The 14,818-nt window shown below is 64.6% G+C and overlaps 2 protein-coding genes across 2 annotated transcripts; both read right to left on the bottom strand.

Annotated features, from left to right (window-relative positions):
- Positions 1–2,117: 2,117 nt before the first annotated feature.
- Positions 2,118–9,506, bottom strand: ARHGDIA (Rho GDP dissociation inhibitor alpha). Its single transcript, XM_038157048.1, has 6 exons — positions 9,348–9,506; positions 5,362–5,570; positions 4,942–5,025; positions 4,410–4,486; positions 4,171–4,234; positions 2,118–3,725 (listed from the first exon to the last, which is right to left on the bottom strand). The coding sequence occupies exons 2-6, from the start codon at positions 5,549–5,551 to the stop codon at positions 3,526–3,528; spliced, it is 615 nt and encodes a 204-aa protein (XP_038012976.1). The 5' UTR covers positions 5,552–5,570; positions 9,348–9,506; the 3' UTR covers positions 2,118–3,525.
- A 233-nt stretch (positions 9,507–9,739) lies between these two features.
- ALYREF (Aly/REF export factor) lies at positions 9,740–14,281 on the bottom strand. The gene is made up of 6 exons (XM_038157046.1): positions 13,602–14,281; positions 13,313–13,444; positions 11,451–11,598; positions 11,115–11,178; positions 10,823–11,000; positions 9,740–10,011 (listed from the first exon to the last, which is right to left on the bottom strand). The coding sequence occupies exons 1-6, from the start codon at positions 14,043–14,045 to the stop codon at positions 9,997–9,999; spliced, it is 981 nt and encodes a 326-aa protein (XP_038012974.1). The 5' UTR covers positions 14,046–14,281; the 3' UTR covers positions 9,740–9,996.
- Between the last annotated feature and the right edge of the window lie 537 nt (positions 14,282–14,818).

A 14,818-nucleotide genomic window follows, 5' to 3' on the forward strand; every position in this document is an offset into this window, starting at 1 on the left:
GTCCCCCGGCGCTGGGCTCCCACCGGCCCGGCTGCGGCTCGGCACGGCCCGTTCTTGCCGCAAGCTGGCCGCTCACGGAGCCGGGCCGGGGAGCGCGGGCGGCGCTGGCGTTCCCTCGGCACACGCGCCCTCACGGCGAAGGCAGCGGCGCGGGGGCTCCCCGCGGCCCAGGCCCAGCACGGCCCGTGAGGCTCCCGGGCAGAGCCGGGCTCCGTGCGGAGCCTGCCGAGACCCGGCGCGCGGGAGAACGGGCACCGGGGCAGGGCGGATCCCGTCGCTCGGGTCTGCCTGCCTGCCCGGCACTGCCGCGGCTCCCGGCTGCTGCCGTGCGCCGGGCGGGGAAGGGCCCCGGAGCCGCCCGTGCCGGGTCCCGGCCCCGCGCTCTGCGCACGCAGGGGCCGGGCTGGAGCGAGCGGGGCAGGCTGCGGGCTGCCGGCCGCGCCCGGGCATCGCCAGCCCGGCATTGCCGCCCGGGGCTGCTCGAAGCCGCTGCTCTTTGCTCCGGGTAAGGGCCGCGCCCGGGCCGGCGGCGTGCGGAGCGAGGAGCTCGCCCGCTCCCCGTACGGCACCCGAGCGCCCCGGGGCTGCCCGGAGCTGCTGCCCGTTCAGGAGCTGCGGCCGGTGCTGAACCAGACGCTCTTGCCAGGCCCGGGGAGAGCCCAGCGAGGCTTTGGAAGGCAGAGCCGAGCACACGGTGAGGGCACAGCGGCCACCCGGGGCCGGCAGGCTCGGTGGGCTAGTGGGGAGGGAATCAGCGGCTGCGTTAGTCCAGGCCACCTCGGAGCCTGCCGCGTTCCACGCTGGAAGCCCTTGCCCGGAGAGGCGCGGCTCCTCGCTCTGCCAGAGGGCCCTGCAGCGCTGCCGAAGGGCCCGCCGTGCCCCGGGGTAGCTCTGCAGGTGCACTGTTCCGTGCTGTCACAGCGAGCTGCTGCAGCGCTGGAAATGGGGACCGGCCTGGGCTGCTCAATTCTGGCCGAGGTTCTTAAGGTCATCACCTGGAAGGGGCTAAGGCTTTACTTTGGGAGCCACAATTCATGCAAAGGGTCTGTCCACGCAGCCTGAGACTGGAGCACCCATTCCCCGTGCACTCACAGTGTGCAGCAGGCTCGGGAGCCCAGCTGTCACCCTGCCGGGGGAACGGGACAGAGAACACGGGCAGAGGATCCCCAAAGCTGGAGCACAGCACAGCTGCCCTGCCCCTCCAGGCCTCCTCCCGTGGTAAAACGATCTAACAGAAGCCTTGACACCCTGGGTGTGGAAACTCTTGCCAAAGCCCGGGGTTGCATCAGCTGGGCGCTGCTCTGACCCTGCCCGCAGAGTGGCTGTTGGGGCCAGCACGGGGGCCTGTGCTCACGCTATCGGGGCTCTGTCTAACTGACACAGCACACGGGCTGCTCCCTGCTGCAGGCCCTGTGCTGCACGGGGCTGGGGCTCGCAGCTGGGCACTGCTCTCCACAGCAAGCACAACCAGTGACGTGGCCACACGCCAGCTCCTACCCAGCCCAGACTCTTGCCCTCAGTCCTTGTCCTTTCCAAGTCCCGTCATCTCCTTCAGCAGTTTTCCAAGGCCCGAGGAAGGGGGCTGTGCTGTGAGCTCCAAATACAAGAGGGAGCCTGTGGAGCTCTCAGTTACCTTCAGAGTCTGACCAGGAGCAGAGCTGAGCCCCTTCCTCCAGGTTCTCTCACACCACGTAAAGAGCTTTTCATGGCTACACTTTCCTTTATCCTTAACACAAACACGCCACATGCTCTGTAAACATCCGCAGGCTCTTATCGTGCTGCCTCTCCTGGCCTGTTTTCTGATCGCCTCCCTCATCCCTGTGACTGCGCAGGAATTTCCCTTGGTGTGTGCAGCTGGAGCAGCCGTGCTGCAGCTTCAGAGCCTGCCTGCTCCTCTGCTGGCAAGAGGCCCACCTTGGAAATCCCTGTTTTCACAGCCTCGCACCCCTCACGCTGTGGGCAGTGCAGAACAGGGCAAACAGCAAGGGACAGATCCTGCACACACTGCCATGGGGCCGCTCCTGTCCCAGACCCCATTTCACATTCTAGCAAACCCAGAGATCCCGGTCTTCTCCCACCCTAGGTGTCTGCAGAAACCCCAGCAGGGACAGTACACGGTCAGTTCAAAGATTTTATTTAACTGTCATAAAAGGAGAAGCAGACGATGATTCCAAACCTGTTAACCTGGGTCTAGGACTTACAGACAATATGCACCAAATCAAATTAACAAAAAAAAAAATCTAGGGGCAGGGCGAGGGCAGTTAGAGGAGGCAAAGACGTAGCTACGAGAAGCCACATGTACTTGGTCCCAGTTCTAACTTCAGTGTGGTAGATCCAAATCGAGGGCTGCAGAGGTGGCACGTGCCTGCCCGGCCCCGGGGCCCTGGGGCTGCTTTGCCCCAGGAGCTGCAGCTGTGCAGCCAAGGGTGGAGGCCGGCATGCTGCGGGTCTGCGGCAGGCACGGGGCCGAGTGTCAAGGCAGTAACTACAGGCCAGGCACAGATTTTAAAGGCAGAACAGATACATAAGGCATTAACCGCTTCAGAACGCTTGTCCATCGCAAGCTCTTGGTTGATCGCATCAGGAGCAGCTGCAGAGACAGACCCATCCCTCCTCGGCCCAGAACGGCCAGGAGGGCAGGTGCTGTCTGGGATTTCAGTGCTTTGCAGCTCCCCGGGCTGCAGTGAGGAGTGCGAGGTGCTGGCAGCCCCGGTGACCCGCGCCGCCTGCCCTGCGGCGGGCAGCCCGAGCTGCGGGCTCTGCGGCACGGCGCGCGGGGCAGGGAGGGCGGCCGGGCGGCACCCAGCATGTCACAGCCTCTCCCCTCTGGAGATGTCCTGCCTCGGGCGAGGAACGGACCAGCAGTGAAGTGGGAAGTTGTGAATCTTTCCTAATAACACATGAGGGGCGTGACGAAGCTGAGCCCATGCCAACAGAGGGAAGGGCAGGTGGCGTTTAAAAAGTGTAACAGAGGCAGGACCCCCTCCCTAGAGGATACATGTTACACATTTAAGGCATCATGGTTACAGGGAACATCCACAAATGAAGCTGCCCAGGACACTGACAGGGCGGAAAGGGCAGGCAGACGACACTTGAGCCAATAAACTGATTTGACAGCTGCCTGGCACCAAAATTCTTCAGCTACTTGGAGGCAGTAGCTACCCTGAGCTGTGCGCAGGAAAGCCAAGCACAGGATCCTAACAGGGGTTGTCCCCTTTGGCACCTCCTGGATAAAGGAAGGTGGGAAGCAAGAAAGGGCCTGGCAAGGGAGTGGGCACTCCCCTCAGTGCTGGGGCAGCACAGCCCCAGGACGGGCAGCTGGAGACCAGATGCAGACAGCATGGTTTGGTCAATGCACTCAGCAATTCTCTGGGGAGGGGGCACATAAAAAACTGAGCTCTCTGGTCAAATGATAACGGGGGTGACAGGTAAGAGGGTTCCAATGTCAGCACTTTGGTACAGGGGGGGAATTCTACGGTAGCCACTGTCTGATTCACGCTCTCGGGGGTTTGGCCTCAGGAAGGGCTAGTCCTTCCAATCCTTCTTGATGGTCAGGTTCCACTCCCAGGACAGGTGGTCAGTCTTATCATCATCTGTGAACTTGGATTTGATGTTGTAGCTGCCCCGGGCCAGCATGCCCTTCGGGGCCTCTTCCATGGGGGTCAGAAACTCGTACTCCTCTGCTCGGGGGCCGTAGCTCCCGACCATGTACTCGGTCTTGTCAACTAAAAAGACAAAAGAGCTGTGTGGAGGCTTCACAGAGGCACCAAGAGGTTCAGGAGCCTCCCGTGCACCTGGGGCAAGGCTGAAGCAAAGGAAAGGTTTGTTACAGTTACAACAATCCCTAGAGCAGCTGTAACAATAGGAATCTCACCCAGCTCGGAGCTCCCTTCCCCCCAGGAACGGGCCCCTCCCGTGGGGAGTGACCTGTAAGCACAGGCAGCGCTGTCAGCCGTGACCTGCTTCCTGCCAGACTCAGGGGGATAAAGGGCTCGGGGGGACTGGGATCCCGTGCTGTGCAGCCAGGAGCATGGGCTGCCCCAGCTCCACAGAGCTCCACTGTCCCCTCCCATGAGGAGCTGCTGGGCAGCCCCTGTCACAGCAGCAGGACGAGCAGGAAGCCCTCACTCACTCACACAGAGCAGCACCAAGGCCCAGAGAAGCACTTACTTTTCACACCTTTCCGGAACGTGTGCTGGATGTACTTCAATCCTGACACAATCTCCCTGTTTACCTGCAGAGAGAGGAGCAGGGACTGAGCAGGACATCTCCATTCCTGCTGCCACCCCACGTGCAGGAAGAGGCCATTCCTTCAGCACAGCCCCACTTGCAGGGCACGGGCACTCCCCGGGCTGGGCCTGCAGCAGTCTGGGGCTGCGCTCCTTCTGCTTCCAGATGGGAATCCTTACCCTAAAGGAGATTTTTATCCGGTATTCCACGCCCTCCTTCAGCACAAATGCTTGCTTCTTGTAGCTTTCCAGATCACCTACAGAGACAGGAGAGGGTTGCTCAGAGCTCCATGTGCTGTGCTCTGGGGTGAACTTCTGTGGCACGAGCAGCTGGGGCAGGAGCTGCAGGGCCCTCTCTGCTGCCAGAGCCAGGCAAGCAATGCCCTGCAGCAGGACACTGCGAGCACAGCCCTGCAATTAATTCCAAGCTGTTTCTTTGCAGATGTTTGCTCCTGCTGTCACCATTTCGCAGCTGCCATGAACATCACCGTGCAGGCTGGAAGAATCTGCCTGCCCCTTCTGGCCCCTCAAACCTCTACAAAGCACCCAGGTGTCACGGAACTGCTGCCGGGCTCCAGGTACAGAGCCCGCTGGGGCCCAAGCACAGTGCTCTGCTGCCAGCACTTCTGACACAGGAAGGCTCGCCCGCCTTGCCAGCAGTGCCCCTGCCAGCTCTGCCCAGGAGCAGGGCTGGCATTCCCTCCCAGCTCACCTGTCAGGTCCAGTTCCAGGGGGCCTGGAGCAGTAGCGCAGACCAAAGTCAGTTTGGTCACCACCACATTTGGAGCGTTGGGATCTAGAGAAAAGAGGAAAAGCTGTTAAACGCTCATCCCCAACACTGGCCAACACAGCTCCTCTTCCTTCCAGAGAACTTCTTGAAAGAGCACAAAAACCAGCAAAAGCAGCCTCCAACCCTGTAGGGTCAGGGCTTCCATTGCACCAGCCCCAGCCCACTCCCTCTGCAAAGGCAGAGTGCCACCCCTGCCCTTCAGTCCCTGAGCCCTGTGCTGCTGCCAGCATGGGGGAGCAGACATGGCTCTGTGCTCTGGGCTCTGCTCCTGCCCAAACACAGAGCTGGGAGAACAGCTCCCACGTGGGGGCAGAGGCAGGGCCAGAAGGGCCCTGGGCTCACCTGCGTTCACGGTGACGGCGCCCAGCAGGGCCTCCTTGTACTTGCGCAGGCTCTCGTCGTCCTTGTCCAGCTCCTGGATCTCCTGGATGCTCTTCTGGGCAGGTGGCTTATAGTTGACAGAGTGTTCGTCCTCCTCGTTCTCAGCTGCGATCTGGGCCAGCTGCTCTGCCGTTGGCTCCTGCTCCGCCATCCTCGCACAGTCACCCACACTGGAGGAGAGAGGAGAGGGGTGAGTGCCCTGGGCAGCCACCCCAGCAGCAGGGCTCCCCAGAGCTGCTCTGCTGTCACTCTGCAGCCTCCCACTCTCACCGGGGCCCTTCACCCTGGCCCCTGGGAGACACAACCCTGCCAAGGGCCCCCAGCCCCTCCAGAGGCCAGGACTCATCCTCAGCCCGCAGAGGCCCAGGCAAGAGTGAGAAAAAATTCAACCTCAGTGCTTTGCTTGTAATGTAAATACCCCAAACCATGGGGAAGACATTCTCCTCCACAAGATCGACCGGTGAGGCTTTCAATTGGAATAAACCAGAGCCCAGAATAAACCCAGTTCTGCTCTCCACAACAGGACTCCAGCTAAGAACAGGCCTCTGTCTCACCACGAGCATGAATGCCAGGAGCCTCTGCTGGGGTCTGCTGCTCAGTTTTGTAACTGTCACGCCAGTGCCCTGTGCCAGGCGCCTTGGCAGAGTGGGATGAGACACCTGGCTCGGCCCTTTGCAAGGATCTGTGGCACACACAGCCAGGGAAACAGGCAATGAAACAAACAAGAAGTGGAACCTGGCTCAGCTGCCCAGGGCTCTGCCCAGGAAATGCCCAGCCACACCAAGGGCTAGGCAAAGCTGATGCCAAGACTCCACTAAAATCCTCGGCAAAAGCCAATGACACGTTCAGGAATTCTTGGTTCCACAGGGCACGCTGTCTGAAGGGTTATCCTACAGCAAATATCAACTTGGACTCTCTGAAGACTCAGAACACTCTGGCACAGCTTTAGAAAGGCACTGGGATGATGGGACACCGTGGGCTACACCAGGGCTCTGGCCTTGCATGGCACAAGCATCTGTGCCAGGAGCTTTTCCTGCTGCAGCTGCACAGCAAACAGCTGTCCCTTCCACATGGCATCCTCACGCTGAACGATGTGGAATTTGTCTTCAAAAGGGCATTTAGTCCCATGTCACAGATGAACAACTGCTGAGATTTCATGCCAGTGTCTCCGTATCAAGCCCAAACAGCAGCCCGGGTTGAGGACTCCCAGAAGCACTGAGCAAACGCTACTCACACGCCCTGCACTGCTCCATCTCCTCCCTGCATCCTGCCCCATCCCCTCCCCATGACCTTTGGCTCACCTCTGGGCTAGATTGTACCTCCCATGGTCCACAGCTCATTCTGGCTCTCACACATTGCTCTGAGGATATCTGCAGCTTCCAGGAAAGTGACAGAATTTCAGCTTTACAGAATCAAAGTCCCAAACTTGTGGTGACTCCCAAATTCTGTGACTGAGCCTTCTGTGAGAGCACACTCGTGGCAGAGGATCCACGAGCATCCACACACCTGTCTCCAACAGTGGTAGGCACACTCCTGTGCACGAGCATCCACGGGCACCCTCCACCTCCCAGTTTTCAGACCAAGCAGAGACAAAATCTCCCACAGATCAGTGACAGCAGGAGCCACGAGGCAGCCTCTGCTCCAGCACCTGAAGCTCTTGGAGCCAGTGCTCTGAGAACAAGAGCACCAGTCCCAGCGCAGCTCCCATGGCTGGGAGACAGCTGCACTGACTGGGAGCAGCCTCGGCGTTCACACCCTGACTGCCAGCAGCTGGTCACCTCCAAGAGCCAGAATCCTCTCCGGGCAGTTGGAAGTGGTTTGGTGTCAGCACAGAGCTGCCACTCCTCGACAGCTGACCCCCGGGGTAACACAATGGTGACAGTTTTCTCCCATGCATCACCAGCCCCATCTCCACCCGACCCACGAGGAGCCCCTGCCACAAACTGGTATTTGGCAACAACCACGACACAGAGGGCACAGAAGAAAGCCCAAACCAACCAAAACCCCGAATCCCAGCTCTTTGGTCACATTGCTGTGTTCCAGCCCTACTTCTGTGGTCCAGAGCTAAAGAACCACACATAGCCAGCACACAGATCAATCACAACCCCTCGGGATTGCTAAGGTGACAGGAGCCCACCAGGACTGAAAACACTGCTGGGGATAGAGCCAGCAGGATTCCAGCCAGCACTGCAGGCCAGGCTGGGCTGCCTCGGGGGAAACAGCCCTCACCTTTCCTATCAGCTTGCCCACAGGTGCTGGGCATGCCCCTGCTCCGTGGAGCAGCACAGCCCCCCAGGCTCTGCCAGGGCTGCGGGGAGGGAGCCCAGCCTGTGCTGGGAGCAGGGTACAGAAGGGCTCCTGGACCTTCAGAAACAGACCCCAGCTCCCAGCAGGTGCTCGGGATCACAGCAGCCCATGGAAGGCAGCAGGAGGCTGAATCCCTACCTGGGAATTTGCACTCTGCCTTCACTGCTCCTTCAGCCCAGCAGATTCTTGGGGATCCTAGCATGTTTTGTGCAGGACAGAGCAGCTGCAGAGAGCCCCACCTCCTGCCAGGCAGCAGCACCGCGGGAATGTCCCTGCTGCTCCAGGCAGACAGCGGGAACCAGTGACTCCTGGAATCCCGATCCCAGCAGCAGCGAGCCAGCATTAGTCAGAGTGTCGTCAGATGAGCTAATCAGCTTCCGACATCCACCAGGCCTTGGACTCAGCAGGACCTTCCAGCAGTCCCCACCCTTCCTTCTTCCCGCGCCGCCACCCGAGAACTCGCTGGAATGTGACCAGCAGGAGTGCCTCTGCAGGGCCCCGGCCCAGCTGCGCGGCCAGGACGGCAGCCAGAGCAGCCCCAAGAGCCCACGGGCAGCTCGGAGCTTCCCAGGGCAGCGGGGGCAGCAGCTTCAGGGCACACCCAGGTACCTCCGCTGCCCCACAGCTCTGTAAGAGCATCCAGGGAATTCCCGCCCCAGCCGGTGCCCTCGGCTCGCACAGCCCCAGGCAGGAGCACACCTGGGGAGCAGCAGGACACGCTGCCCAGCGGGGACTCGGCAGCCTGAGGGTGGAGGATGTTTTTTTCTTTTTGCTCTGACATATCCCTGACGTGTCGTTCACCCGCGTGAGTGACCTGTGCAGAGCCGGCTGAGGGCTCACGAACCTCCAGAGGCACAAAGGCTGCTGGCAGGGCAGCACCAGAGATGCAAACCAGCACCGTGGGCGCCTGCAGCCGGGGCTGTGACCCGTCCCTGCGCGCCAGCAGCCGAAGCCAAGGCAGTGAAACCGTCCCCGCTCTGCAGTCATGGGATGAGATGCTGCACACCGGAAAAGCACGTGGACACCCGGAGCGACAGAGCGGACCCGGAGCTCAGGGGAACAAGGGCGGCGGGGGCTTTTCTCACCACAAACCAAGGACGCTCACGGCTCTCAGCCAGCCCCGGTGGAGTCATGCCGGCGGGGCAGCGCAGGAACCGCGGCTCCCGGGCGAACCCCCGCCGGGGCTGGAGGCGCACCCGGCCCTGCCCTGCCGCGGCGCAGCCCGGCTCCGGTGCCGTCTCTCAGTTCCTCATTCCGCGCCGAGCGGCCATTTATGGACAGCCGGGACGCGCCGGAGGCACGGCCGACCCCGGGCCGCGTCGGGCCGGGCGATCCCCTGCCCCGCCCCTCGCACCGAGCCCCGGGCACCGGGCCCGGCCCGCCGGGCGCCGCCCCGGCCCCTCGGGGAGCCCGCGCCGCCGCGCCCCGCCCGCGCGCTCCGCTCCGGGACGGCCCCGCCGGGGGCGGCGGCTCCCCCGGCCTTCGGAAGGTCGCGCAAGGGCGGCGGGGCCCCGCGCCCGCCCCTCGGCCGCGCCCGGCCCGTCCCGCGGCCCGCCCGGCCCGGCCCGGCCCCGCCCGCCCGCGCGCGGCTCACCCCCGCCCGCCGCTCCCGCCCGCCGCCGCCGCCGCCGCCGCCGTACCGGGCTCGCTCGCTCCGCGCTGCTGCCAACGCCGCGGATCCGCCCAGGCCCCGCGCGCCCCCGCACTTCCGGGACACGCCCGGCACTTCCCGTTACTCGCCGCCGCGCCGCCGCCGCGCTTCCGGCCGCGCACGCGCGCTGATTGGCCCGGGGGCGCGCGCGGGCGGCGCGGGGCGGCGCGGCTGGGCGGGGCCGAGGCGGAGCGGGCAGCACCGGCAGGGCGGGGCACACCGGGAGCGGGACCGGGAGCGGGACCGGGACCGGGAGCCAGAACGGGACCAGCGGGGCAGGACCGCACCGGCACCGGGGCACGGCAGCGGGGCGCAGAGCGTCACGGTATGAGCGGGGGCGGGACGGGGCGCGGGGCCGGCGCGGCAAGGCAGCAGCCACAGCTCTAGACATGGTTCTATTTTATTACGGCAAAGGTGAAAAAGCCACCTTGGCCCAACAGGCAACCAGAAAAATTTATCCCAAAAATAACTCGGTACAAAACAGGTCTGCTGAGAATTAAAAAAAACCTTTACAGGAGTTAAAACCTATCCCAGAACGTAAAAGTAAAACAAATCCCATCCTCGGTAGTAGTAGCCACAGCCCCTGCCGGGAGTGTGGAGCAAGACTGGAGTCCTTCCCTGCGCCCGCTGCCGCCGCTTTAGCTGGTGTCCATCTGCAAGAGAGGAGGGAGCACCGTCAGCGCGGCCCCGCGCCTCGCTGCCCCCTGCACCCCCTGCGCCTCGCTGCCCCCTGCACCCCCCTGCGCCTCGCTGCCCCCTGCACCCCTGCACCCCCTGGGCCTCGCTGCCCCCTGCACCCCTGCACCCCCTGGGCCTCGCAGCCCCCTGCACCCCTGCACCCCCCCGGGCAGGCAGCCTGGCCCTGGCAGCCCCCCAGCGTGGGCACGGGGACAGGGGGGCCCACACCACAGCACACCCTACGCGGCTCCAAGGCTTCTCCCGGAATCCTGCTCATCCCGCTGCTTCCTCGCTCTTGCCCTGACCTGTCCCATCCGGAACCACCCGCCCTGCTGCCGTGCTGTCCCTGCGGCCCCAGCTGGGCTGGGACCCTGGCACAGAAGTTCCAGGTACAGCTGCGACCTGCCCGCGCCTCCCCGGGCTGGGGCTCGTTTCTGCCACCAGCAGCACACCACACAGTTCTTCCTTTGAGATTTCCCTTTGTTTTCCCATTCCTGCAGCCTGTGGGCTCTGTGAGTTCTGTTCTGCAGCTGCTGCTCATAGTGGCTGTTCCAGCTATGGGGCCTGGCAAGAGCAGAGCCTGTTCCTCAGCCATCAGGAACAGGTGACAAACTGCTCTGGAAAGCAAAGCTCAGGCCCAAGCCAAGGCACGGCTCAGCCTCAGAGCGAGACTGCTTCAGTCCAAGGACCTGGGAAACGCTTTCCCTTCTCTGCCAGCTCCGGACTGCAGTGCTTTCCAGGATGAGATGCTGTGGGGAGCCCACTGCCATGCCAAGCAGCACTTACCCTGGCATTGTAAGCATCCAGCTGTGCATCTAGTTCTTCTGCAGAGAGCTGCTGTTTGGAAGTTCTTCCAGCTCCTCTGCCTCTCCCTCTGTTCCCGCCACGAGTCCCTCGCCTGTTGCCTCCTCCTCCAAATCCCCCCGCGACCCCGTGGTTCCTGGTCATGCCTCCTCTGTTTACGCTGTAAGTTTCAAAAGCAGCTGCTTTAGAGCCCTCGGTGAAGCCAGGCAGGACCCGCGCTCCCAGCAGGGAGGGGTCCTGCCCTTCAGCCCCCGCTCGGGCAGGGCTGCCCCACCTCTGTGCTGGTCTCCGCTGCGTGTCGATCTGTGACGTGACCAGCTGGATGTTCATGGGGCGCCCTGGGGGCAGAGCAGCAGGGAGAGCCCGTGAGCCTGAGCGCCACTCGCAGGGACAGGGACACGGGCACGAGGGGAGGGACACGGGGTGAGGGGGACACGGGCACGAGGGGAGGGACAGGGATGTGCACGAGGGACACAGGGATGTGCAGGAGGGACAGGGGCACGAGGGGAGGGACAGGGGCATGCAGGAGGGACAGGGGCACGAGGGGAGGGACGTGCAGGGCTCTGCTCCAGCCGCAGGAGCAGGCCGTGGGGAGGGCCAGCAGCCTCACCGTCCAGGGGCACCCCGTTGTACTGCTTCATGGCCTTCAGTGCATCAGCCTTCCTCTCGAAATGCACGTCTGCCGTCCCTAGGCTGCGGCCAGATCTGTCATAGTGCACAGCTGCCTTCTTCAAGGTCCCAAACTCCGCAAAGAGCTCCTGCGAGCAGAGGGAAGGAGCGTGCCCACCCATCAGTGCTGCAGGTGCTGCAGAGCCCCACGCTCGGCAGCAGTGCTCCTCCAGCCACCTCGGGAGCCTGGAGCAGCACCCTGGCACGGCACAGCCCTGCAGCGGGACGCCAGGCAGCGGCCACGAGGGCCAAAACCAAGCACGACGCCTGCAGGAGGCACGCTCACAGCCAGTGAGGCAGATCCAGGGGATGCTGACCTGTTTGTTTTTTCCCAGGAGAACTGGGGGTCTGCTGAAGATGAGTCAAAGCAGTAACAATGGAAGATACCCCAGACCCGTTCTCAGGGGAGAATGGCCGTGTGAGTGCAGGGATCCACGAGACCCTGGCACTGTTACTGGGCTGCAGGAGCATACCCCAAAGATGGAGACCAGCCTCGTCCTCTGCTGAGCTCTGCCCTTTGCTGCCACAAAGGCTGGAAATAGAGAGGCAGCAGCAGAGCCACCAATTCTGTTTCTCAGGCACCACATTTGGGAAGCCAGCAAGGTTACTGCACTGCCTGTGTCAGCCTGCTCCCCAGGCACAGCTGGGCTCTCAGCAGGGCTGCTGGAGGACAGCTGCAAAGGGCACCTGGCAGATGCTTTCTGGACAGAGTGTGGCAGGCAGGGCTGTGTCAGCTCTGCCCAGAGCCCGGGGTCAGCTGCTCCTGCCTCACAAAGAGCAAGCAGAGCGCCCTCAGCCTCTGGCACCACATACAGAGGCACTAGCACAGGAACAAAACCACATCTGAGGCAATGCTAAATTACAGGGCTGGGGGCCAAAGCCTCTGTCAGCCCTGCTGCTAAACAAACCCCAGTGGCAGCTTGTGCAGCAGCAGGAAGGCGAGTCCTGGCTGCACACAAGGCACAGGGGCTGGGTTTGACACACTGCTCCCCCACTGCAACAAACAGGAACTTATTTAAACCCAGTCTGCACTCACACGAGGGAAGGAGGTGGAGGGCAGCACACTCCCCAGTGAGCAGGTGACCTGGCAGAGCTCCTGTCCAGTTCCCCACACGCAGCCAGACAGGAGTGTGGAGAGGCTGAATGAATGAACTGATGAGGAGAGTCTGGCAGCAGTGGTTTGGTTCTCCCTGTGAGGCCACGAGAGCCAGAGCCAGGGTGATGGCAGCCCTCCGTGGGGCAGGAGCCCCCGCCAGGGACACTCGTGGCACTCAATTCCTGCACAGCTCACAGCCCGCTGCTGGCCCTGGCACAGCCCTCAGCCTCCAGCCCCAAAGCACCAAGCACCCAGCTGCAGCCCTGTGGGCTCTGCCCAGCCCGAACGGGCACGGCCACAACAGCTGGGGGACAGGACACCACGGCACCAGCACGGGGGCTGTGACAAACAGCCACCCGCCCACGCTGATGGCTGCAGCCTTGGGCACCCCCCGACGCCCACCAGAGCGCACGGCCCGTGAGGGACGGCTGCAGCTGCGCGGGGCAGGAGCTCACAGAGCTCACAGAGCGTCCTCGCATCACAGCGTGACCCCGCAGAGTCACGGCATCGCTCCCGTGCACCGGGCGCTCACAAAGCGCCTACAAACCGAGTTCCCCGGCGCCACGGGGAGCACACGATCGCGGCAGAGCAGGCCCGCGCAGTGCCAGGCCCATCACCAGGGATTCACCCGGGAATGCTCGGCCCCGGAGCGGGGCTCCCGGGGCCCCCGGGGCTCCCGGGCAGCGCTCCCCCTCCCCGAGCCGCACCTGGATGTCCGCATCCGAAACGCCGAAGTCCAGGTTGGAGACGAGCAGCTTTCCGCCGGTCTCCACGCCGGCCCCCGCCCCGAAGCCGCTGTCGAACAGGTCGTGCTGCCACTTCTCCGGGAGTTGCTTCGGCTGCAATGAGACCGGGACCTCGCTGACCGGCGCCGGGGCCTCGCGGCCGCCGGGACTGGACAAAGGGCCGCCCGCGTCCGCGCCCCCGCCCCGCGCGGGTCCGCCGCCCCGGCCCGCCGCGCCGCCGCGGCCCAAGCTCCGCCTGCCCGGTCCGTACCCGGCTGTAGGGCGCGGGACGGTTCCTGCCGCCGCCCCGGGCCATCACCGGCCGGTTCCGCACGGGGCCGCCGCCCGCGCGCCCGCCGCCAACGCCGCCCCGGCCGGGCCCGCCCCCGCGTGCGGTGCCGCCCCGGCCCCGGCCGCCCCGGCCGCCCCGGCTGGCCCCGCGCTGGCTCCGGTTGAGCTTAATGATGTCGTCCAGGGACATGTCCATCTTGTCGGCCATGATGGCGGCACCGCTCCCGCCCGCACTTCCGGCCGCGCTGCGCCCGCGCCGGAAGCGGAAGGGGCGGGGCTGCGGCGCGGCGGGCGCGCGGCGCTCTGTGGGGCGGGCGGCACTTCCGGCGGCACCGGCACCGGCACCGGAGATGCGGGTGCGCGTGCGCAGCTGGCACGGGGTCGCGTCCTGGCTGTGGGTGGCGAACGACGAGAACTGCGGCATCTGCCGGATGGCCTTCAACGGCTGCTGCCCCGACTGTGAGTGCGGCACCGGCGCCGGCAGCGGGCACTGCGCGCTGCGCGGCGCTGACGCTGTGTCCGTGCCGCAGGTAAGGTTCCCGGCGACGACTGCCCGTTGGTGTGGGGGCAGTGTTCGCACTGCTTCCACATGCACTGCATCCTCAAGTGGCTGAACTCGCAGCAGGTGCAGCAGCACTGTCCCATGTGCCGCCAGGAGTGGAAGTTCCGCGAGTGAGGCGGCACCGGGCGCGGCACCGGGCGCTGACCCGCCCCCGGCCGGCCGGGCCCGCTCAGTAAATGTGCGACGCCCGTGGCGTGTCCGTGTGTGTGTCCGGTGTCCGGGGTCGGTGCCGGGAGCGGGCAGCGGCTCCGCCGGGGCCCCGCGGGCTCCGCTGCGGCGCTGCCCGTGCTGCGCCCCCGAGCCCCGTTCCTGCAGCCGGCCCGGCCCCGCCGCGGCTCTCCCGCGCAGACCCGTGCCGCTCGCCGCACCGGCACCGGCGGCTCCGCCCAACCCGATCGCGCTGTGCCGCCGCCCGGCTCGGCCCGCTCCCCCGGGGCTCCGCAGCGAGCGGCCGCAGCGGGCTGTGCCCCGAGCCGCGCCGGGTGGCCCGTGTGCCCGTGCGGCCGCCGGGGCGGGCCGGGGGCTCTGCGGTGACAATAAACGTGCTCGGGATGGCTCTGTCGTGTCTGTCCTTGCTGGGGAGGGGGAGCCCACGCTGACCCGGGAGCTCCGGGCTGCTGAGCCCTGCACGCCCT

Source organism: Motacilla alba, chromosome 18, assembly GCF_015832195.1.
Source record: "Motacilla alba alba isolate MOTALB_02 chromosome 18, Motacilla_alba_V1.0_pri, whole genome shotgun sequence".
Taxonomy (NCBI): Eukaryota; Metazoa; Chordata; class Aves; order Passeriformes; family Motacillidae; genus Motacilla; species Motacilla alba.